Genomic DNA, 24,282 nt, shown 5'->3' on the forward strand with positions numbered 1-24,282 from the left:
TCAGGTAATGGTTCTGTTATATGTTGCACATATAATTATTCACGCAATGTGGAGGTACAAAATTGATCCTGATAACTCAGCGATCCCCTATTTAACGGCACTAGGTGATCTCAGCGGATCATTATTCCTAGCGTTGGCCTTTTTCTTCATATACTCGATAATAAATCAACCATATTGTATCGGGAAATGAATCCGTGATGAAATGTAAAACACAAATCCAATTTAGAATCAATTTAGAAAATAGACATAAATACATCGCGCGAGGAATTTTTAACGATAAAATTGTTGATTGAATGCTCGATCGAATGCGCTGTCATGATATAGCGTTTATTCAAAGTGATTTGCAAAACCGAGCAAGAAATAATGGCCAAATAATACTAAGAAATAGGACGAAATACTCAGATTACGAATACATAGATTTATTTTGTTGATTCTAAAAGAGACAGAAAGAGAAAGATAGTTGTTAATTGTTTGCATAAATATGTGATCTGCGATTGACGAAACAGAAGCAATTAAAGCTAAATTGATCAGTAGTCAAGTTCAGTATGATGATTAGCTATAATTATTGAAAATACAATTTTTCAATACATCACGCGTTTTTTTACGCAGGGCAGATAATTTCTTGCAAATCGATGCAAAAGTTTAATCAAATTAGAAGCAAACAGAAGTTCAACGAAAGTCTAAAAGATTTGGAAAACATTTGAAAACATTTTAAATTTTAAAAATATATTCTAAAAGTTTGAAAGATATACATTTTTAAGAGTATATTAAAGTGACCTTTGCATTTTAGATATGTATTTAAATACTTGCATTATTCGACGAGAATTAAACGTCAGACTTGGAATGGAAGGAAGCACGATCGTATTGTGATTTGTTTTAATTTAAAGGATAATAATCATAATTTATAAAACAGTGGCCATGAAGAGTCATGAACAAGCAAATATCGTTTTCAAGGATTACCGTATCGTCCATCTTAAGAGATATATTGCAAGATATTCGGAATATTTGTTCTGTCGCAGCAAATAAAACATTATTTAATTGTGCAATCAGATGACTGCAACGCAATTGCGGTTCAATTAAAACAGCAGGTCGATTTAACTGCCTATTATTAAAATAAACGCTGATTGTCATTCTTCGCCACTGCCTTACCTGTATATCTTATTTAATTACGCAATATGTCCGGAACACGCGTTACGTAACGCTCGAACAATACCGAGTAGTTAAACTGCGTCAATTATCTTTGAACATACGCGAGAAATTAATATTTTGAATATTTATTTTTTTTAATCCGTTAATATGTGTCATGTCAGAAACAATATTTTACATTGCTTCTTTTGGGGGATTTTTTTACCAAAATTTTAATTTATTATTTTTAAATTTATTATACTTTTTTTGTTAACATTATTTATTATAAAAATTAAGAAAAAGTAAATTAGTGAATTTGTTACAAATGAAATTAACCAAATTACAATAAATATTCAATATAATAAAATTGTAAACTTATCAAATCATTTATTGTTATATTTTTATGCAGGTATTTTTATACCGAAATTACATTTAAATATTTGTAAATGTTTAAATATTTTTCTGTATATATATTTTATATTTTTTAAAGTAATTTCAATCACAGAAGAGACTAAACTATCGTGAATTTAATCTTGTGTAGAAATTGTATCATTAGTTTGGTAGAATTTTACAAGTTTAAGCACAATTTTAATCAAAAAAATAATATCAACAGATGCTATATGTACTTTATCGTTTTATATTTTTTTTACAGTACACTAAATTTAGATACACAAAATTAGAATATAAAAATTGAAATTGTTTTTAAGCAACTGTATGTATCATAATTTTACAAAGGTCGATAAAATTAAAGTCTAGCGTATTTCGTCAAATTAATGCAGAGGTTAATGTGGTGCGTTTCCTCAACAATATTGTAATATTTTAGTATTTTTAATATAATGTATAATCATCAACATGTGATCGATTATTTAATTGCCTATTTGTCTTTCTAATAAATGTATATATATAAATTGCATGTACATATATAATAATGAATATATTATTGAGTACAAAATAATAATTCTATATGAATAAGTGCTTTAGTAAGCAATTATTTTTGAATTATTTGTTACTCTAGTTGTTATTTTAATATTCTTCTGTGAAGTATATGTTAATATATATAAAAGATTTGATTCTTTTACTCTGTTTTTATCATTCTCACATCGATGTCTGCTAAAATTTTTCGTATAGTAGATTATTAAACTTTGTTGTTAATTACAGACGAGATACTGCAAGAAAAATCCACAAACGAAATTATAAATTATATGTTGTTTCAAGGATAAATTTAGCCTATATTTAATATATTTTTATTGATATAATTACTGTTATAAATATTTTTATTGATAAATTTAAGCTACAATTAACATATAATATTTATTGAATATTTTTATATAAAAATATTCAACAAATCAGATATTGGATATAATGATATATTATATATTATTATTAAATTATTATCATTACTGTACATTAATTATGTATTATTAAATTATAAAAATATTTGTAAACAAACAAAACGTCTTATATACAAATGTTTTTCTGGATTGTCGATATTATCGGTTTAATATGTATCGACTTGATCGCGTTACCATTGGAAGGTAACGTAGTCGAAGTACGCGCTCTCCCACTTTCCGACATAATTTAACCGCGAAGAGCCTTCCAGTCACATGTCACGCGCCGTTGGCGTCGCGACAGCAGCCGAATATCGACGCGTATTCGATAGTCCAACGAACGAATCTGCGCAAATTAGCTCGCTAGTACTACGTTACACGCAGTGTACATCGTGTTTGTCGAGTGATACAATCCGGAACACTGTCGTTCGTTTTCTAATCGCGCTTCCACATCCAAGTACGAGTCGCTCAGCTGCTTTTGCCGTTCGGGGTCGAGTTCCTCGACCAAGTTCTCGCGTCGCTAATTTTCGCGAGCGTATATACATATATATACATATATATACATATATATACATATATATACATATATATATATATATACACGCTGTCGCGATGCAGTGTGCGGTAATCAACCGTTTACTTCGCAGTGCGGCCATGAATGCCGGTGATTCTCTCGAGCCCTGAGTCTCCGGGGGAAGGATCAGCCTCGCTTCGTCCTCGCCGCCTCACTCCAGCCGATCATTATGCTCGCCTCGATCCGCGTGCGCCTGTTGCTGTTCCGCTGCACTATAAGCGATCCCGGGGCAAGAGGTAACGATGACACTCGAGATGGAATTCACTCTTCCTCTCTGTCTTTCCCGGTCTTATTGTCAGCCTCCTCATTTCCGCCTTTTCTCGTCCCGCGCAACATTAATGACGTAGGTTCCGAGTACACGAGAGAGTGTAATCGCGCGCTCGTCGACGAAGGGCGTAGTACCCTCTATGACGGAGTACCTATGCCGCCCTTTAATCCCTCACTGAGGGTCGACCGATACTTTCGGACCTGTATTCTACGTCTCTAAGATGATGAAGAGGTGAATTAAAAGCGACAAGGTTGTTCAGTCACCTTTTTGATTCTTTCGTAATTATTGCATAGGTAAATGAGTAATATACATATGTTGTTTGATTTGCCTGTCTGATTTCATGTTAACTATATGTAAATATAGTTTTGGAGAATGACGTTTCTTGAAATCTTTAGGTTTTTTTTTTTTTTTTTTTTTTTAAATTCTACTATAAGTCTGTTTATTTTAATTATACTTTCACTTGCATTTAAAGTAAAATAAATATAATACTCAAGATTTGAATATGAATTTAATTTAAAAAATATTAATATATGTTATAGGACTTGATATCAGATACCTATTCTTTTTTTAACTTATCCATTTTTTTTTTTTTTTTTTTTCTAAATCATCTGCGTTCTATAAATTGTTCTACAGATTGCAAAATCGAATTTCGATGCGTTATTATGCATATTAATAAGAATATAAATGTCAGATTAATTTTACAATAGAAGAATTCAATTTTATAATTGGTAGAAGATAATGAAGGATTAATATAAATAATAAAATTAAAAATAAATAAAAGATTCCGAGATAAATATCAATTATAAATAAACAGGTAAATAAGAGAGCCAAGCGCGGATGGAAGGATGCAAAAAAAATATAAAATTTACGAAATTATTATATATTTTAGACTTAACATTCTCCATCTTTTATGGACTTATTTTTCCATTAGACTTTTTAATTTCTTCAAATAAACGAAAGATAATAATTGATTACTACTACTTTTAAATATTTTACCTTTAATTAGAAAATATGTATAAAATGAATACTAAAATATACTTTAATTGTAAACATGATTATGATATTTGACAGTGCTTTAAAGGAATATCCTCTCGTACTATCGCAGACTATTTTGCGTCTTAAGTTCTACTATGCTGTTATAAATAAATTTAGATAAGTATCGCCATACATGCATACTTCAAATCATAACGCAAAGTGCAAAGCGGAAAGCCGCAGAGAGTCAAGAGCGTTTTAAAATCTGAATCTCAGCTTGTTAATTCGAGATAATTGTATATATATTCGTTCTGCTAATCTAAATACTGAGGCTACGATATGAATAAAAATTCATCGATGATTATAAAACTCAATATTTAATACTAAATGTGAGTTGCTTAAAATTTATCAGTTAAAAAAGCGCACATGCAGCAAATGTGTGTGCATAATCTATTTTTTTTTTTTTTTTAAACTTATTGTTAGAAGAATTAATCTCAAACTTGAGACGCAAGAAAATTTAATTTTCATAAATTTACATCTGAATAAAAAATTCGTATAGAATAATGTTTCCTAAAAGATATATATAATTTGCATATATACCACAGTTGAACAAGTTAACATAATACATCTATTTATTTCTTTCTTACATTCCCTGGATATATATATATATATGTATATACGTTCCACGTGCGTGTTGTTCAAAGAAGGTTCTGTTTTGATTTACGCACTTAGATCGTTCTATGCGATCTATATAAAAGAACGATTTTTCTTTTTTACGAGAATTCTCTTTATTATATCGTGCAAAAATTAAGATCTCTGACGCCTTTGAAATTAAAATATGCATCAGACAGAATTGTCGTGCATTAATGCGTGTGTGTGCAAGCATGCATGCATATACAACGATGCGTGTATGCGTGCGTTTGTTCTGTTCAGAGCACGCCGAATGTCAATTAATAATGCCGACGTGACGCAAGCGTTCTCGCTCGCACGCTAGAACCGGCACGTTAATTTTAACGTAATGGATCCACGTAAGAGGAACGTGCGTTTTTAAATAGCCCCTCGAGAGAAATCTATCGAGCTGTTATTTCGGAGCCACCACATCGATGATGGAAATAGCTCTTTCTCTCTTCTTCTCTCCACTCTCTCTTTCTCTCTCTCTCTCATTTTCAGTAATGGGATCGTAGATTCGTTAAATAAAGATATCCGGTAATGTGTTGCATCGAAAAGGCCATGTGAAATTTGAGGTGATATTCATAGCTTTATGATACAACATGAGCATGGATTAATGTACTTTAGAGTTTACTAAGAAAATAAAAATCAACTTTTTATCAAGCGAATTTATGAGTCAGGGCTTTTCAGTAGGAGTAACACATACGTGAGCGATATTTCTTTATATTATCTGTCATAGAAGTTGAAATACAAATGATTTGAAGAGCTTGTAATCTTATTAGGCTACAGTAAAAGTCAAACTACATTCGTAATTAATATGTTTATTTAATATTTGAATGTTTATGATATTTACCATGTGCATTCGCCATAGTTTCTTTTCTATATGCTCCAATTATTCTTACGTGCAAAGTATGCGATAATTGACTACAATTAGCAATGTGATGATTATAGGATGCAACGAAGTCAGTTGAGGGACATTTCATCCTGGATGACACGCCTATTTCCGGAACCTGGAGACGGAAGTAATCGGAAGATCGAAGGCCTAAAAATGTTCGGTTTGAAAAATACCTCACCCACCAGCACTTTTTATACCGATCTGGAGATTACGGAGGATAAGGAGGAATTTCCACAACAGGAGGAGGGACATTCCAAGGCACCACGTTTGTCGGAGCAACAGAGCACAACCAGCGAAAATGGGAACTCGCAAGATTCGGACACGGCAACAAGTGTTGAGGAGCAACAATACGTCAGACATTCCTTCCATAGGATCGCCAGTTTCGGCGGCTTTCCGCGATTTCAGCCGTTCGTCATGTCTGCTTCATGCACACCCGCTGAATGCATCGATATCACGAGGCATGAAGAAACTTCAACCGAAACGTCCTATATTAAAATGTCACATAGCGTTCTAGAATATAGAAGTAGCAGGTGAGTATAGCTTTTGATACAAAAAAAAGAGACAATATAATTTATGTATCTTTAACAAAAAAAAATTGTAAAGCATGCTTTTTTTAAAAATAATTACAGATACGTAGCTTCAGAGAGGAGGTCTCACCAATATACATTAGATACATATGCAGTAAGCGAATCCGAAAGCGAAGAAGAGTCAGAAGAAATAAGATCTTCAGAGACAGATTCTGCCATAGTGGCGGATCATACAGACGAATCGATATCCGAGCCCAAACTGCTCACAAGGAAAGGGTCTCCTGATTCGAAGCGAAAGAAGGCGTTGCACGTGGCGCACGAGTTACTAGCGACTGAGAAAAATTACGTCAATGTTCTGCATTTAATCGACCAAGTATTTCAATTTAGAGTCGATCAGGAGAACAGAGCACATCCAATGTTCCCTCCAGAAACAGTCCAACACATGTTCTCAAATATTAAATCCATTTATAAATTTCACAATGACTTTCTATTACCACAACTCGAAGAGAGAATGCAATGTTGGGATTCGAATCCGAAAATCGGTGACATAATGAAAAACTTTGCGCCATTCCTCAAGATGTATACAGAATATGTAAAGAATTTTGATTACGCCATGAATCTGATAAATATACAGAAAAACAAAGTGCCGAAATTTGCAGCAATTATTAATGAGATTCAAAAGCTCGATGAATGTGCTAAATTGTCACTAGCCCATCACATGTTGAGTCCAATACAGAGGCTACCACGATACGAGCTACTTCTTAAGGATTATTTGCGAAATCTCACTGAAGACAATCCGGATTACGAAGATACACAAAGTAAATTTATATTTTTTATTATTACATATGCTACATATTTAGATCATAACTATTTCAATTAAAAATCTTTTGTAATGTTTGTAATTTCAGAAGCTCTAGAATTGGTTTCCACAGCAGCGAATCATACAAACGAGGCAATGAAAAAAATCGATAAATTTAAGAAACTTTTAGAAATCCAAGAGAGTATATATGATGCAACTGATCTAGTCAGTGCGACTCGCGAATTAGTAAAAGAAGGACGTATAGTGAAAATTTCAGCGCGTAGTGGCGATCATCAGGAGAGACATCTATTCTTGGTAAAGATTAATTAATTATATGCGCGCGTAATATGTTAATGTTTTACAAAATATTCGTAAAAGCATTCTTTTTCTTTTTCTTCTGCAATTTGTTAAATAATTGTTTATATCTTTTTTTCAGTTTAGTGATTTATTATTACTCTGTTCAATAAGACTGATACCAGGTCCTATGTACCGACTAAGAGCCAAGTTTATGGTGGAAAATTTACAAGTAGTTGAAGGAGACAATCTAGAAACAGCAAATACTTTTTACATAAGGGACGAAAATAAAAGTGTCGAATTGTATACACATGCTGCCGCGGAAAAAGCAGCGTGGTTGGACGCATTGTTCCAAACGATGGAAGAGATTATGAAACGTAAAGCCAGTCTGAAAACTGGTAACGTTAAGACTTCTTTAGTTAAAGCTGATGATGTTACCAGGTGTATGGTTTGCGAAGTTAGTTTTTCTGTGATGAAGCGAAAGCACAATTGCCGGGCTTGTGGAATAGTAAGCACTACACTTTATAGTTAATTTTTCATTATAAATTACTTAATTATAATAATAATAATAATAATAATAATAATAATAATAATAATAATAATAATAATAATAATTAAAGCTCAACAGATTTGATAATACATTTTATTTTTTTGCAGGTGGTTTGTAGTAAATGCTCAAATCAGAAATTATTATTCGAAGACAATAAGAATATGAGAGTGTGCAGATTATGTCACGCTACGCTTACTCAACCACTCACTAAATCACCGTCTTCACCCTCTGGACCGGTGCCAAGTTTATTGCAAGTATCAGCGAGTGCGCCATCAGTATTATCCGGATACCTATTACTGAAAACGCAGGCCAGTAAACCGTGGACAAAACGATGGTTCGCGTTACACGTCGACTTTGTTTTGTATTCGTTCAAATCGGAGTCGGAGAGCATGGCCATGACAGCGACGCCCATGCCAGGCTTTATGGTCACCGAAGGTACAAAACTCCCTGACGAGGATCCCTTGAACATGAAAGATCGGATAAGAGCATTCAAGATGCATCATTCTAGGAAATATTACTATCTCCAAGCGTCCTCTCAAAAAGACAAAGAAAAGTGGGTTTACAGAAATTAAATATTTATATAATTTGATTTAGATATATATATATATATATATGAGATACCTATATGATTTTTAGATGGATGTACACGTTAGAGCTGGCTACGAAGGCTGAGCTACCTCATTCTACGCAGGTGGAAAATGAAAGCGCACAAGAAAGTCAATCGATAAATGATGTACAATGAATATTCGTACCTTTTTATCTACCAAACTAGCCAATTTTTTATTATCGTATTCGTAAACGAGAGAACACGATACAACAATGTAAGATAATCGTTAGTTAATTAGCTAAATTTAAAATGACGTTAAATTGTGTTATATATATATTGTTATCAATGTATACATTACAAGAGAGAAATCGAGTCAATAGCGGCCGCTGCCGAAACGCTTGTTGTTTTGTATAATGTTCTGTTATAATATATTTATAAATATATATGTCGTTCGATCACGATACGCTGTGCCGACCGTAATTTACAATGGAAGTCGATACGTCGCAATGTTTAAAGAAGTTAATTACATGCTTCAGTGATAGTACGCTATTTAACTATGAAAAAAAGTCAATTTTATTAAACGCGCAATTCCATAATTTTATTAATAAACTTATTTCGTATTTAAAATTCAATAGTTTCTCTAAATATCTTTAAACATAGTTCCTATTAATTACAAATACTAGAAAAATTGCTAATTTTATTTTACTTACTATAGCTATGTTTGCATACAAAAGTGCATTTGGATGCCTAATAGAATAAATATCCTCTATGTACACATTTATCATGTTTCTTGAATTGTACATAAAGACTGTCAGTTGAATATTAAATATGTGAATAGTATTATTGCTACTTGTGAAATATCCTTTTTATTCGTTTTATAAGAAAGAGTTATAATTCGAAAAGGATCGTGATTAACGCTACTATCATTATTAATAGGAAAACCTATATCTTGAAAAAGAAAACATTTTTAAATCATTGTAGAAATTCGTATGTCTATTTGATATATATGTATTAAAAAGAAATTAGTACATATCTCTTGTTTTAATACATTTTTTAAATGCGTTTTTAATACATTTTATAATCGATTTATACACATGATTGGGGTCTGATATCGATTTCCAAAGATTTGTAAAACTTTCTATTCTCTATCTCTGTCCTCAAAGGAATAAAGCAGATTGATAAAGTATTTAGAATATTGATTTGTATTTACAGACACATACACCAAAGTATTCTCTATTATTAACCTAGGATCTGACAACTAGAAATGAGAAAACTTATTATTTCTATTTTCTCCACTCTTCTCTTTCTCTTTTTGTCTCCCTCCTTTGTCATCCTTTCTTAACGGTTTAATTTATACTTTTATTTAATTTATATAAATTTGATGCTATATTTATAATATAATTTATCATATTTTGTAAATTTTTTATTTGCCTAGATTTTTATTTTCTCTTTATTTTTACTTTTATTTTACTATAATATAACATTAATTCTATTATTGATTCTTACTTCATATTTAATTTGATATTTAATTGAGCTTTGTTTATTTTATACTTTCAAAATGTTTTTGCACAGATAATATTAATCAGGTTGAATAAATCATGTCCCAGATCCACATACATATATTTTTCGAGATAACATAACTGATACTAAATATATATATGTACAGGATGTTCTAAAATTAAACAATTAAAGTTTATAGTTGTTTAGAAACAAGAAATAAATGTTAGATAAACGTTGAAAATGTTGAATCTCAAAATGTTTTATTATTATGTTGCATTAAAGAAAATAAAAATTTGTTTAATTTTTCCACAGACTTCTATATATATATATACTAAATATAGAAGCTGTGGAAAAATTAAACAAATTTTTATTTTCCTTAATGTAACATAATAATAAAACATTTTGAGATTCAACATTTTCAACGTTTATCTAACATTTATTTCTTATTTCTAAACAACTAATTCTTGTCGCAAATTGATTTTACATGATATTATTTTCGATATTTATATATATATATATATATATATATAATATCGAAAATAATATCATGTAAAATCAATTTGCGACAAGAATTCATTGAAAATATTAATTTGACATTCACGGAATTAAAGCAAGATAATAGATATAAAAACTGGTATTAAATTTAATATTCTATATATATAGAAGTCTGTGAATTTTTTGTTTCCAAATGTTGTTTTTCTACTATAAATTTGCCATCATTGAAATATTAAATGTAATCTCAGTTTTTATATCTATTATCTTGCTTTAATTCCGTGAATGTCAAATTAATATTTTGAATTCTTGTCGCAAATTGATTTTACATGATATTATTTTCGCTTTTTAATACATATATATATATATATATATATATATATATATATATATAAAATGTAACTAGAATACTAAATAAATTATTAAATTTATCGCCGACTTATTTTTAATTATTGTATATCAACAGTGAAACTATTATTTTTATATTATTATATTTGATGGTTAGCTTTGGAACATCTTGTATAAGTAAAAAGATTGGAAATCAGAAATGTAAACTAAAATAATGAATAAAATACTTTATCAGTTCTCAGTTTAAATTTCTCAGATAAGATTATTGTGATTGCCTTATAAATTTATGAGAGTACATTAGAAAATTGTAGTTGAATAAAGTTTCTTTAACCAAACGCAGACGAATTTAAAATTTTAAAAGGTTTCGGTATCTTTTACTTTTTTTACTGCATATATTACCTGCATTGACTAGCTTTAATCTATTGTATCTTATCTGTCAAAGCTTACATTGAAAAATGTGCACGTTTTTCTTATATTGTTAATTATTTTATGTTTTTGATTATTATTAGTTTAATTGCATATTAAGATACACATGTTAATTTATTTTCCTCTTTAATGTTACAGTACATTTTTATATTAAAATGAATAAGTATCTGGTGTTTGCTTTAATCGCTATAACTATCAACGTTGTTATTACGGCTTCTATTCCAACAAATCCTGAAGCTACATGCACTCCGTGGCGCGGACATGTAAGTACATATAATTAACAGTAAAAATAATTGTATTAGTGCTTATAGTTTCGTATGAAAATTGTGTTACATTATAGATATACATACACACGCATTCTTACAGTTTTTTATTTATTTATAATATTATATGTGAATTCCATACAACTTTCGATTTCTATGTAAGAAGATTTTACTATATAACAAATTGTTATAATTGTAGTGTCAACTTACCGAGCAATGCTGTCGTGATTTAGTATGCCTGGGATATTTGGCTAAATGTATCCCCGGTAAAATTTGGAATGATAATAGGCCTATCGGAGATGGGCCATTCCCTCCAGAAAATTAAAATAATATTTGGTTTGGATGTTAAGGAAAGTAGAATATGAAAGTGCATATCTAATGCATTTCAGATGATGTTACTTTTGAATTATAAGTTAAATATTCATTTTATGATATTCCTATGGTGTATTTCTGATGCAAAAACACATTTATCATATTTTTTTAATTGTACATAGAAACTGTCAGTTGAATAATAAATATGTGAATAGTGAATATTATTGCTACTTGATTGCTATATCCTTTTATTCATTTTATAGCAAAGTGTGTAACTTGAAAGGATCGTGATACCACTAATAGCAGGAAGATCTTGAAAAAAAACATTTTTAAATTATTGTAGAAACTCTTATGTCTCTGAGGGATATTAAAAAAAAAGAAAATTAATATATATCTCTTTTTTAAATACATTTTTTATAATCAATTTATACACGCGATTGGGGTTGGATATCGAATTTCAAAGATTTTTATATTTAAATTTATTACACTATATTTATTTATTTATTATTTATAATATATAATATATAGTATCTAATATTGCTTATATAAGAATATATCGTTAACATAACATAGTTTAATAGAATTTTTTTTATATATTATAGAAGTAAATATATATATATAAATAGATAAATATAATGTGTGCCTTATTATTGATTCGATTCAATTGTAGTACTTTAGCATATCAATAGGTATTGGCTCAATTACATGTTAGTTATGTCTCATAGCTTAATGAGTGTCATTGTGATTATTATGATAAGAAAAATGTTGCAAATAATAATTGTTATTAGGTAACATTATTATTATTATTGCACAATATTGTTATTACTTAACAATATTGTTAAATAATACCATTATTACTTCAAACTGAAATCTATAATTATAATTAATCGCTATTAATTGCTTTATATCTATGGTATCTGTGGTATAAATACTCGTAATTAATCAAATCTTCTTTAGCTATTTATATTTACTACGAATTATTTCTACGATATATTGTTAAATCGTGTAATAATTATATTGATTAAATTTTACATGCTTTTTATTGTCTTAAAAGAATAAACAATCACTAATAAGGTACACGGAGAAAATTTTATATTAAAAATTACTATGATATGTAGTAACTGTGGACTATTAAGAACATTCCAAGTTAAAATGCTATGTAAAACTGTAAAAATTGATGTAATTTACGTCTTCTATATTCTTTGTAAGAATTTACAAATTGCTCTAAACATAATAAGATATCACCAATTACATTTTTCCATTGTGAAACTTAATTGCGTTATTATAATAAATATATATTTGTAGATAGTCTGTTGGAAAATTTTAGTTTAAAATGAGTCTGTTGCAAAAGAATTTAATAACACAGCATTTTTAAATAATTATTCGACTGTTTATAAATGTAGAACTGAATTTTCAATTGTCATTGAGTAGCAAAATTCAACGTGCAATTTTACATTGCATTTTAACTTGAAATTTGTGTTGCAAACTTCTTGAGGAAAGATTAAGGGTGAGTAAAATCAAACAGATCAATTATATGTGCGTTGAAATACAATTGTATTTAAATGATTTTAATTTTTGAATATGCACATTTTCTTTATTTACAAATAAAAAATGTGTACATAAACAACAAGATGATCTTTGTTCTCGATTAAGATAAGGCGATCAATAAAAAAATTTTTTTAAATTATGGAAAATAAAAACAAATGGATTTAAGGTCATAAACTATTGTAAGCGGAAGAACTTAATCGCAAGTTTTATATCGATAATTTGTCAGTCCGAAAGTGGTGGATCTCAGGCTCTGGAGCCGTTCTTATATTTGTTAGAAATCAGTTATAAACAATAGACAGACGATTATCTGCCGTCAACGTTCTTATGGTGAATCGAAAGAATAACAAAGAATCAAATTGCTCAAGCTTTAGATATGCTTTGGACGCACTGATGAAAAGTATCAATGTCTGCATGCGCGTCGAGTTCAACTCGCGATGGTCCTGTAATCTTAAGACTCGGTCTATCACCTTACACTACTTATCTATTGTAAAATATCTCGTTCTTTATATTTATTTTTTTTTATATATACATATATACTTTTTTATCAATTGAGTGAAACCAAAACAAGTGATTAAATTCGTCGGGCTTAGATTACTTACAGACGACTGCTTTGTTTGCGCACAATATTTTGCCAACAGTTTCGATTATGAAATAGAATATCTGTATGTTCTCTATAAACTTCCAAACTTTTTGACCAATCTGGACCAAATATTTGTCCAGTTGCTCTAGAACCCTGCGAGAAATATAGACTGCTATAAAATTTGGACACCCTATTTCCTCCCCCTGATTTCATTATCTTAACACTTTGTGATAATTTAAAAAAATCTATGCTTTTTCTCACGTTCAATTATATACTGTTTGCTCCAGAGTGGGGTCACCAAAACATTTATAAATTTTTGTCCTGGAGAGGAAAATAAAAAATATTGTGTATTGCAAAACATTAGAATAATAAATTAACCATGTTGCAATAATATATGCAGTTCGTGTCAGGAATCAATAAATATATATCTACATCTGTTTTATTAATTATGATTAATTTAAAAGCAACAAAAGCTACATTTGCTATGCATGATTGCATGTTTGAGAGAATTTGATCATTTGTATGGCTATTCATATATTCATGCAATTTACAGTATTAAATATTTGTTTAGAAGAGAATCAAAAAAATTGATAGCGCGTAATAATTAGTTTTATAAAATCAATTATCTTGACCTCACCCAAATTACAGAATAGATCTATGAAAATTAATTAATTAAATTAATTGATTGCATTTGCATTTAATTTGCGTTTAGTTTTTGCATTTTTAACAAGACATGTCTCGCGGTCACGTGTATCGGTGACATCCTGAATCTCCTGAATCCGCGCGGATTATTTAGATCAGGAATTATATACTCCACGTGGACTCGATAACCAATAATCATAGCTATTTCGATTCTCAATCCAATAGAAAACTCGGATTTCGTCGACCGTCGAACATTTCGTGCCTTATTGGCGTTCCAGACCTTCTTCTCACATCCTTCTCGCATTTTTTTGTATCCATCTCGAGTTACGTTTTATCTCTAATAATAAGAAGACATGCTCGAGTGAGCACCACTCAGCTTTTACGAACTCGATTCGTAGATAAGAACTAAAACAACAAATGTACCGATTCTTTTTCAATCATTGCAGGTGTCACACCGAAAGTGTGAAATAACATATTTTTGACATGTCCACCTGTCATCGACTTTCTAATCGCGTACAAGCGATTTATGTTTTAATTTAGTTGAAATTGCCTATTCACATAAATTTATTTCATACATTTTAGTTACCAACACACGCGATTATAATGTCGGTGTAGTTACGAGGATTTTCTTAGGAGCTTAGAAAATAAGTGTGTACATATTTATATACCTAGGCCTTTAACTTTCAACAATAAAATATTGTTTTAATTGAGATTGTATTAATATTAATTTGCTGGTCATTTTTATGTTATTTGTTCATATCTCTAAAACATCCTGTATCTTCTAAAAAAAATACTAGTTTGGAGATTTTTAATATTTACACTAATATAAAGTAATTCATGAATGATTTTATAAATCAAGTAATCATTGTAGTAATAGAAAGTCAAAATAATAATTTCTCGTTTTGTTGCGATTTTTACCGATAATAATAATTATTTTAATAACACAATAAATCAAATATATTTTTTTCTGCGATGCTTTATCGTTTTAGATTTCGATCATTAAATATAATTTGTATCAATCACAGAATCACTTAAAGTAATTAACAGAAAGGCGTCGTGATACATCAATCGTTTTATAAATAATTATCTAAATAAGATCTAAAATAAATGTTAATCTAACAATAAAATTGTTTTATAAATAATTAATCTAAAATAATAATTAATCTAAGTAAATAATCTAAAATTCTTTTATATTCTTTAATATTCATATATGTGTACATGATCATATAGTACGTAGTAAAATATTTCGGCAACGACTTTGACAATAACACGTTGCCTCGACCTTGGCGACGTACAGTGCTTTATTGTTTGCGACCTTGTTATCAGTCGGCGACACACCGACGGTGAAGAAACAGCTCCGACGAGTATCTCGTCGGTGGAAATAGTGTAAAACGCTTCGTATAGTTTCGAATTCTTTTTCTAAATGCGATCGTGACAAGTATTGAAACATAATTCGCTCTGATTATTATAATGAACGATTATTAATTGACTTTTGATAAACGACATGAAATTATCGCCACGTAAATCTGTATCAAAATACGGCTATTCATTATTACAAATAAAAATCCAAGTGACTGGGATAAAAATTATAAATTATCGTTTTGTTATTAGTAGATGAACCCTTCAATTATGGATCCTACTAATAATAATTATTTTTCTAACAATGCTTGAAGGAAATAATATATTTTGTCTATTGATTTTAAATTTCCCTAAAATGCCAGCACAAATTAATTATTAATTAAACGATTTCTAAATTACTTTTCATTACTTTAATTTTTCGATCTTACGATTTATGTTATGCGCGTATAATATACATATATCACAATATATGTAGATAGCTGTAGCTAGTGAATCGTACTTCTCGCGTGTTGCTCTCTTATGATATAATAAAATATATTTTTGATCCTCGTCTCGCGATTAGGTTTGCAAAGACGTTTGATCATTATTAAATCGCATGTCACTGAACGCATTTTCGTAATGAACGACCAAAATAATCGATGAGCGACGGCTGTTGGCTCATCGGTGATAATAGCGGGGTACCTCACGGGCCCGTCGATGTACCTCGACACAGGGTGGAAAGAGTAAAAAGAAGAAGGCATGTGTCAAAAGAGAAAGAAAGAGAACGGGACAAGACACAAGATAAGAACGAGAGCGATTTCGTTGCAGGACGAGGGGTAAAAGACGAGTAGCATGGCTAAGTCGAATGTCGAATGATGCCAAAGTTAAATATAAACGCGGGCGGCGAGAGAGAGAAATAGAGAGAAAGAGAAACAGAGAGAGAGAGAGAGAGAGAGAGAGAGAGAGAGAGAGAGAGAGAGAAAGAGAGAAAAGAGAAAGAGAGAGCGTCGCGACGCCCATCCTGAATCGATGATCCAGCGCCGGGGCCAGTCTCCCGTGGTCCACGACACGATCCAGCGTGGAAATCGTTCTTGTTCCTCACCACCCTCGCGATCTTATTCTGCTAATCTTGATTAAACTCCTTACGCGCGTCATCAATCGCAGTGTATCACCGACGAGAAAAAGTGCAATTTTTGACGTACGGAGCAAAATTCTGCTCGCAGCAGAATTCGATTAATGTCTCCGTGCGTATGAGATTAATCGATAAATCGCGTACACTCATCGGATTGTATTTAGAATTCTTGGATTTGCCGGTAATTTATATTAGATGTATTAATTATATAATTCTTCAAAATAAGTGATCTTAATTTTACTGATCCAAATTCTTGAAAAATTTTCCTTTACCTTTATATTTTTTATTAAATGCCGATAGTTTTCGAGAATTGTAGACAATTAAAAATTAAAAGTTTTCTCGGATAAATTATAAGCTTGTGAAATACATATGATTGAAATAATGAAAGAGTTTATCGTTAAAATTATTAAAAGTCGCGATACTCTTCCTGTATTTTATGATTTATGTAACAATGTTTTCATGTGCATGATTACACAATGTTGCGTAATTTATGAGAATTTTAGTAGTGTTTTATGAGTAATTTATGAGAATTTTACTAGTATTTTATAAGAATTTTATGAGAATTTTATGAGAATTTTATTAATACTAGAATAATAATTAACATAATTACAATCTATTTATTTATTTATGATGCTGAAATTTGGATCATATGATTTTGTTTATGCTTTATGGTTTATGCTTGACTTTATGATTGACATCGATGAAACCAAGTAATGCCAATGCAACTGTTGTTAACTTTAACACTAGGTGAATTATTAAAGTTCCTGATGTGTTTTCACTGTAGCATAAAATCAAGCACAAGTGATCTCGCATTCAAAAAACTTATTTATTTCGACATATTTATAGTAAAAATAAAATTCATGATTTCTCGCTTCTAGTGACGTTAAAATTTAATATGACGTCAATAAAGGCTTAGGAGCCTCACATTGAAGGAAAGAATTTATCGTATTTTTATTGTGTGTGTGTGTGTGTGTATGTGTGTTTATGAAATAATATTTTAACAAATTTAATTTACAATAATACATTTTAAAGCTTTATTTTAACTTTATTGTCAAATAAAATTAAAAACAAAATTAAATATTAAATATATAAAATTAAAGTATAATTCCTAATAACTTTAATACCATTTTGCATCTATAGAAAAATTTCTTAATTTTTTAAGTTGCAGACTTCTAGTTCTTAAGAAATTAAAAAAAAAAGAGTTTAATGATTTTTTGTGCAAGAATTTAATAACGTAAAACATCATGTTTCTTAAATCTACACTTGAAATAGTCGGCTTCAAGTGCGACGAATGAATCATTTGTATTGCAGTTAAATTATTGCGAAATTTACTTAACAGCGTAGTAGAGTTTGCGTTTACAACATGACACCGATGATGTCATCGGGTCAATAGATGAGGGTAAGCTCCAATAATAATTGCTAACCGGCAAGCCGGTGCAGACGATTTTGTCAGCGACATTCATTCGGAACACCGGTTATTTTTGATCATCAATTCGGCAGAGAGATCTTATTTTTGGACACAGCATCCGAGGTCCTGGATCCAGCGAATCGCTAGGTCAGCGGATGATCCTAGTCCTAAGTTTTTCAGCAGATCTCCCCGGATTCCTTATCTTTCCTTCCGTGATCAAAATCGAGATTGCAGAGTTTTAAATCACAAAAAAGCGCGTCGCTATCGCGACTCTAATAGTAATATTATTTTTTGTAATTAAAAAATCTTGGTCACAAATTATCCGTGAATAGCTCATTTTATGTTAGTTTAACCTTAGTTTCTTCGATATTTCTGGCTTATTACATTTCTCACATTACATTATTGTTACTAATTATTACTTTAATATTTTTAATTTACTCTTTAGTTACGATTGAACATGTTATACATGCGCGTAAAAATAAAGTACGGTATTTGTCAAATAAAGTGAAGAGCAAAATTATATAAAATTAAAATATAACTCTTAATAAATTTAATACAATTTTTTCATCTAGAGAAAAATTGTCTTGATTTTTAAAATTGCAGATTTCTAGTTTTTAAGAAATTTAAGAAGAAAATTTAACGAAAAAGAACTTTTGCAAACTTTCAAAAAATGATATAAGTTACTTTTGAATTATACTTATGAATTAATTATACTTATAAATTAATTACACTTACGAATTAATTTATATGTATGTTTTGCTCCAGTTTGACATTGGATTCAAATTTATACACTCTTACAAGATAAAAATTGTCAAATTATAAAATTATTATTCCGAAGAAAGTCACGATACACGAAATTGGTTCCTTTCGCGAAATTGATCAATATACCTCCGTGATATTCTCTTTCACAATTATGATTGTCGAATGATTAGGTTCCACTGTGCGTATGGTTAAATTGGCGCAACCACGATGACGATTACAGTCTTTAATATCCGTGTCAGTTTCCGAAATACCAGACGTAGTTATTGCGAATATATCCGCTGGCTCTTGTAGGACGCGTATGCTAGTCGGAAATAGAAATAGCGCTATATTTAGCCGACCTACGCTCGGTATCTAACTAAAAAGCTTAAGACTTTCGGTCTACGCGCATTCGTAGCACATAGACTTCCTCTTTCTATTTTACGATGGGTAAAGTGACCTGGCGAAACAATGAAATGAGATTCATAGGGTCATTTTCATACTGCAAACGCATGTGTCATTAAAAACGTTAAGACCAATCTATTACGTGAAAGAGCGATATTACTAGCGGAAAATTTTGTTAAAAAATTTATACAAGAACAAATTTGCACAAAAATAATTACACATTCTTTTTATCTTAATTTACAATATTTGTAGGAACGTGTAAATATGACGGATGCGATGAATTATGACTCAAACGTCTGATGCATTACGTCTGGTTCAAAATTAAATAGGCGCTTGTAAATATACACACATACACTATCGTTTCCAGTTGCCAAGATCTCTGGTATCAATGAACTCTAGTACAAACGAAATCTTTCGAAATAATTCGTAGTCAGTATACTTCCTTAATGCTAAAAATAATACAGAGCGCCTGTCACAAAATTATTACGTTTGTTAACAAAATTGACAGATTATGTTTTAAAAATTATGTGAATTAACAGTCGAACAAGTAGCAATAAAAATTGTTATGAGATTTGTAATAATTGCTTTTTCTAATATATTTTCTTATTATTTTTCCATTCTCTCATTTATCAGCATACTCTTTAACATTTTAACATTGTGCACATATATTGTACACTTTCTTTTCACATCAATCTGTAAAAGTTCATAGGTAATGCCAAAGAGTTCAGAAAGTTACTTTATAAAAGTAATTTGTTACCGCTACCATTCTTTTTTCTAAAGTAACTTGTTACCGTTATTTGTATTATCACTTTTTAAAAGTAACTCGTTATTATTATTAATAATGAGTCGTTACAATTTTCGTTATTATATTTAATGTTAATACAAAATCAAACAGTGAAAAATTATATTTTTAAACATTATTTTATATTAAAATTAACATACAAATTATTTTGCATACCTTTCTTATATTTTACATTAAAATATAAGAAACGTGTGCAAAATAATTTGTATGTTATTTCTATCTTTTGTTAATTTTATAATTTTAAAAACAGTTCTCTTGCGTGCCGCAATTAAAAGACTAATTAAGATGTTTATCGGAACATCCAAGCTAGCAGATTAGTAATTAACTGCATGGCTATTTTCTTATCAAATCAGTTAATATTGTTGTAAGATAGTTCGTACTTATGAAATCGATGTCAAACATGACATTAACATGATATTTTCAATTTATTCAATATAAATGTCATATCTAGATAGAATTTATAATTATTATAAACATAATACAAACAAGAAAAAATATAAAAACCCACACACACACATACAAAGAGATCAAGTTTCAAGAGTCCACGTCTGATTGATTCTGGGTAACGAGAGCAAGGATTTAACGTTTTGAATTTATATTAGAATCCAGTGGTCTCATAAAAATTTTGTTGGTTTGAAATTTTATATATTTTTTATATAAAGTATAAGTTTCAAGCTTTACTTTGAGCACATTGCAATAGCAAGTAATAACTGATGAAAAACTATTAAAATTGTCATTTTTAATATATGTATTTGACTTAATTTTTCTCAAAATCCTGACGTGCATGAAAAAAAATCTACAAGAAACAATAAGTTCATACAAGTGTCAAAAAAAATCAATTTTGTCGAATGATGAATCGAGACTCTCTTTATCTGATTAAATTGTCTCTTTATGCAGCAATGCTGGTCTGCGAGCGGGATGAAGTGAAAAGTAATTCGAAGTAGTCGAAAATGTCGCAACAGCATCCGTCGAGGGCACCCGGAGGCCACGTGCCTCCGGGTGGCCGATCGGGACGAGCTGCCGCACCGAGCATCCCGAGCACCTTCAGGTCAGTCTCGCCGTATACGCCCTCGTCGTCGCCGCATCCTCAAGGATGGGTCCCTCGCGGACCCCCGACACCGATTCATTCGACTCGACCAATGTCACCGCTCTCGTACCCTGGAATGATGATGCATCCGATGAGCCCGGTGCCGATCGGGATGCCGATCTCGCCCGGCATGTCGCCCGTCTTTGGTTGTCCCACTTCGGGTTACATCCAATGTCCAAGACCACGGTGGCCTTCCCCGATCCCTACGGGCAGTCAAGCCCCGAAGCCGTTTATACCGACGCAGGTATTTATTCCCGTGTATGTGCGAAGAATGACAGATCGATAATAATCGGTACTTGTCAGCTCTTTTAGCCTGGGATGTCTAATTCACGAACGAATCGTCGGGCTAGTGTCATATTTGAAAAAAATAGATTTGCAAAAATGTTTAACAATTAGAATAATCAAAACTAGCTTTATGCTGTTTTCTGAAAAATAGAGAAAAATATATTTTCCGCTTAGAAATTAACGTGACAGCAATTGTGAAGCATTATTGTTCTTAACTTGCAGAGTTCCTTTAGAAGCGATTCGGCGTCGCCGATACCAGGCGCGCCTCCGGAATATCTGATAGCACCCTACAGACCCGGGGATTACGAATATGTCGGGGTGCCTTTAGATCATACACAGACCGACGAGGAAAGCAGTGGTCCGAGCACAGCCGAGATCATAGCCAGTCAGAGCCAAGATTACGTGGACGAAAAGCTTGCCGAGTACCAAGCTACTATTCAGCAACTGCAAGGTGAGTTTTATCGGAACCCATGGGATTGATTTGTTTTGCGATGGGATCGGTCATGCTACAGGGAGCATAATGGACTAACATTAAACCCTCACTCATCCTTCGATGAAACCCGTAATTATAGACTATTTCCCGATTCAAATCACGCGAGTTACACACGCAAATTACGGGAGTATAAGTTGCAATGGTATCGGATCTGCTGTGTTTCGTCAAAGAGTCGTGAAATTCTCATTATTCAAATATTGTTAGAAATTATTTCTCAGATTTCTCTCCTGCATTTGATGTCTTTATGTCTTTATTTTCGTACAAATTGACGCAGAATCGAATTCTGTGTACTGTGGAAGAAACGTGAATATATCAAAAATATTGATAATTAATATAATCGAAACTAAATATAATATTTCCACATATTAAACATTGAAAGAATTTAAATAAAATATAGTACTGTATTTAAAAAAATGAAAATATATGTATGCGGGCTTAGAAGTAAACTCTACATTTGTTACGAAAAATATAGGGAAGATGCATCGTTATTTATCGATATGCATTTTGACAGGATCATAATCGTTTACAATTAATCTTCTTAGGAAGATTGAGCATTTACTTGCGCAATTTACATGCGTTTCGCACACTCTTCGAATCGAACTGTGGTGCAGAGAAAATAGGATAGAATCTGCAGAGACGTGAACAAGTTATAAATAGACGTGACGAACACCTGCTGCGCATTCGCAATCGTTACGTTCGCTTTTCCTGTCCGGAGACATTTCGTTACTGGACATATCGTCTCACTAATAGCGTGATAGCATAAATGTTTCAAGATCGTTCTCGATTCCTACAAAATGTTTCAACCGTTGTGCTCCAAGATTTATCTCAACTTGTTATTATTTTTAGTTCTGAGAAAATTTAATGAACGAAAAACAGTATTATTTTATTTATTATTATATTATACTTTATTATTATATTTATTATTATACTTTATACATTAAAACGATAAGATATTTTCGTCAGATTTAATAGACTATTAAAAAATTTTAATAGTCTATTAAAATTTTTTACTGTCAAATTTTCTAAATTCTTGTGATATTTATACACACACATATATATATATATATATATATATATATATATATATATATATATATATATATATGCAATTTAGAAAAAATACATAGGTGATACATGCATTGCATATACTGTTAATTTAAAAAAAAAATTGTGTATTATAAAATCATGTTATAATTGAAATTTGATTAATAGGTCAAGGCGGATCTAGATGCGCCTCATTAAAATTCATGTCGCGTACTCGCCTGGTTCACGTATACTTAGTAAATCTTGCAACTTATGTGCAGCGTGAGCATGACTCATATCTTAACGAGATAAATGTGTGTAAAATTGACATCGCGCCTACCGATTAAATCCAATGTCAGATAACGCGATTTCCAAGTTGACGATGCTGACTATCGCGTCTTATATTAAAACGCGGGATGCTTTATAATTGTGGAAATCATTTTGTCTCTCTCGGGTAGTAGCATACCAGTGTAATGCTTGAGTGACTGAAGTAGTATATGATATTAATAATCGGTTTATATTAAAAATATTATTTCATTATAATTATTTTATAACAGACTATTATATTATATAGAGAACAGGTTATTAATGAAAGAAAAAAGACTCAATTAATATTTGCATAAATGCTGTTTATTTATTACAAGTAGCAATTAGGCGGCAATTTTTCTCGATCAATCAAATCAATGATTGTTTACACGCGATTAATTATGTTGCATCTGCGTGATGTAATTTGTGCGTTTTATATTTGTATTTGATGGCCTGCTAGTAAATAGCAATATATTGGTAAAAAATTAAAACTTTTGAATTTTAACTTCTCTTGAGATCTATAAATTAATAATTGTCTAGTGCACAGCTTAGCAGAAAAGAGAGAGCGTTTTTATGTTTTAAAATCTTTAATTTTCTGATTATATT

The 24,282-nt window shown here is 30.7% G+C and overlaps 2 protein-coding genes across 5 annotated transcripts in view; both read left to right on the plus strand.

Annotated features, from left to right (window-relative positions):
• The window catches only part of LOC140670447 (solute carrier family 41 member 1), a 77,206-nt gene extending 75,230 nt beyond the window's left edge, over positions 1-1,976 (plus strand). For all 4 annotated transcript variants that reach the window (XM_072901046.1, XM_072901047.1, XM_072901049.1 and 1 more), the window contains one exon: positions 5-1,976. In XM_072901046.1, coding sequence (XP_072757147.1) covers positions 5-190 — 186 coding nt within the window. In that variant the 3' untranslated portion in view covers positions 191-1,976. The remainder of the gene's footprint in view (positions 1-4) is intronic.
• Positions 1,977-2,736: 760 nt separating this feature from the next.
• On the plus strand, positions 2,737-9,734 carry LOC140670211 (FYVE, RhoGEF and PH domain-containing protein 2). Its single transcript, XM_072900785.1, has 8 exons — positions 2,737-2,910; positions 3,101-3,263; positions 5,888-6,361; positions 6,461-7,176; positions 7,267-7,472; positions 7,594-7,959; positions 8,109-8,554; positions 8,638-9,734. Exons 2-8 carry the CDS (start codon positions 3,112-3,114, stop codon positions 8,741-8,743), a joined length of 2,466 nt encoding a protein of 821 aa, XP_072756886.1. The 5' UTR covers positions 2,737-2,910; positions 3,101-3,111; the 3' UTR covers positions 8,744-9,734.
• The last annotated feature ends 14,548 nt before the right edge of the window (positions 9,735-24,282 follow it).

This window comes from Anoplolepis gracilipes, chromosome 10 (assembly GCF_047496725.1).
Source record: "Anoplolepis gracilipes chromosome 10, ASM4749672v1, whole genome shotgun sequence".
In the NCBI taxonomy this organism is placed as follows: Eukaryota; Metazoa; Arthropoda; class Insecta; order Hymenoptera; family Formicidae; genus Anoplolepis; species Anoplolepis gracilipes.

Excerpts from the sequence above, each read along its gene's own strand:
- LOC140670211 (XM_072900785.1), top strand. The coding sequence starts at position 3,112 with ATGCCGGTGATTCTCTCGAGCCCTGAGTCTCCGGGGGAAGGATCAGCC. Across the intron at positions 7,177-7,266 it reads GGATTACGAAGATACACAAA|AAGCTCTAGAATTGGTTTCC; the intron begins GTAAATTTATAT and ends TTGTAATTTCAG. Across the intron at positions 7,473-7,593 it reads AGGAGAGACATCTATTCTTG|TTTAGTGATTTATTATTACT; the intron begins GTAAAGATTAAT and ends TCTTTTTTTCAG.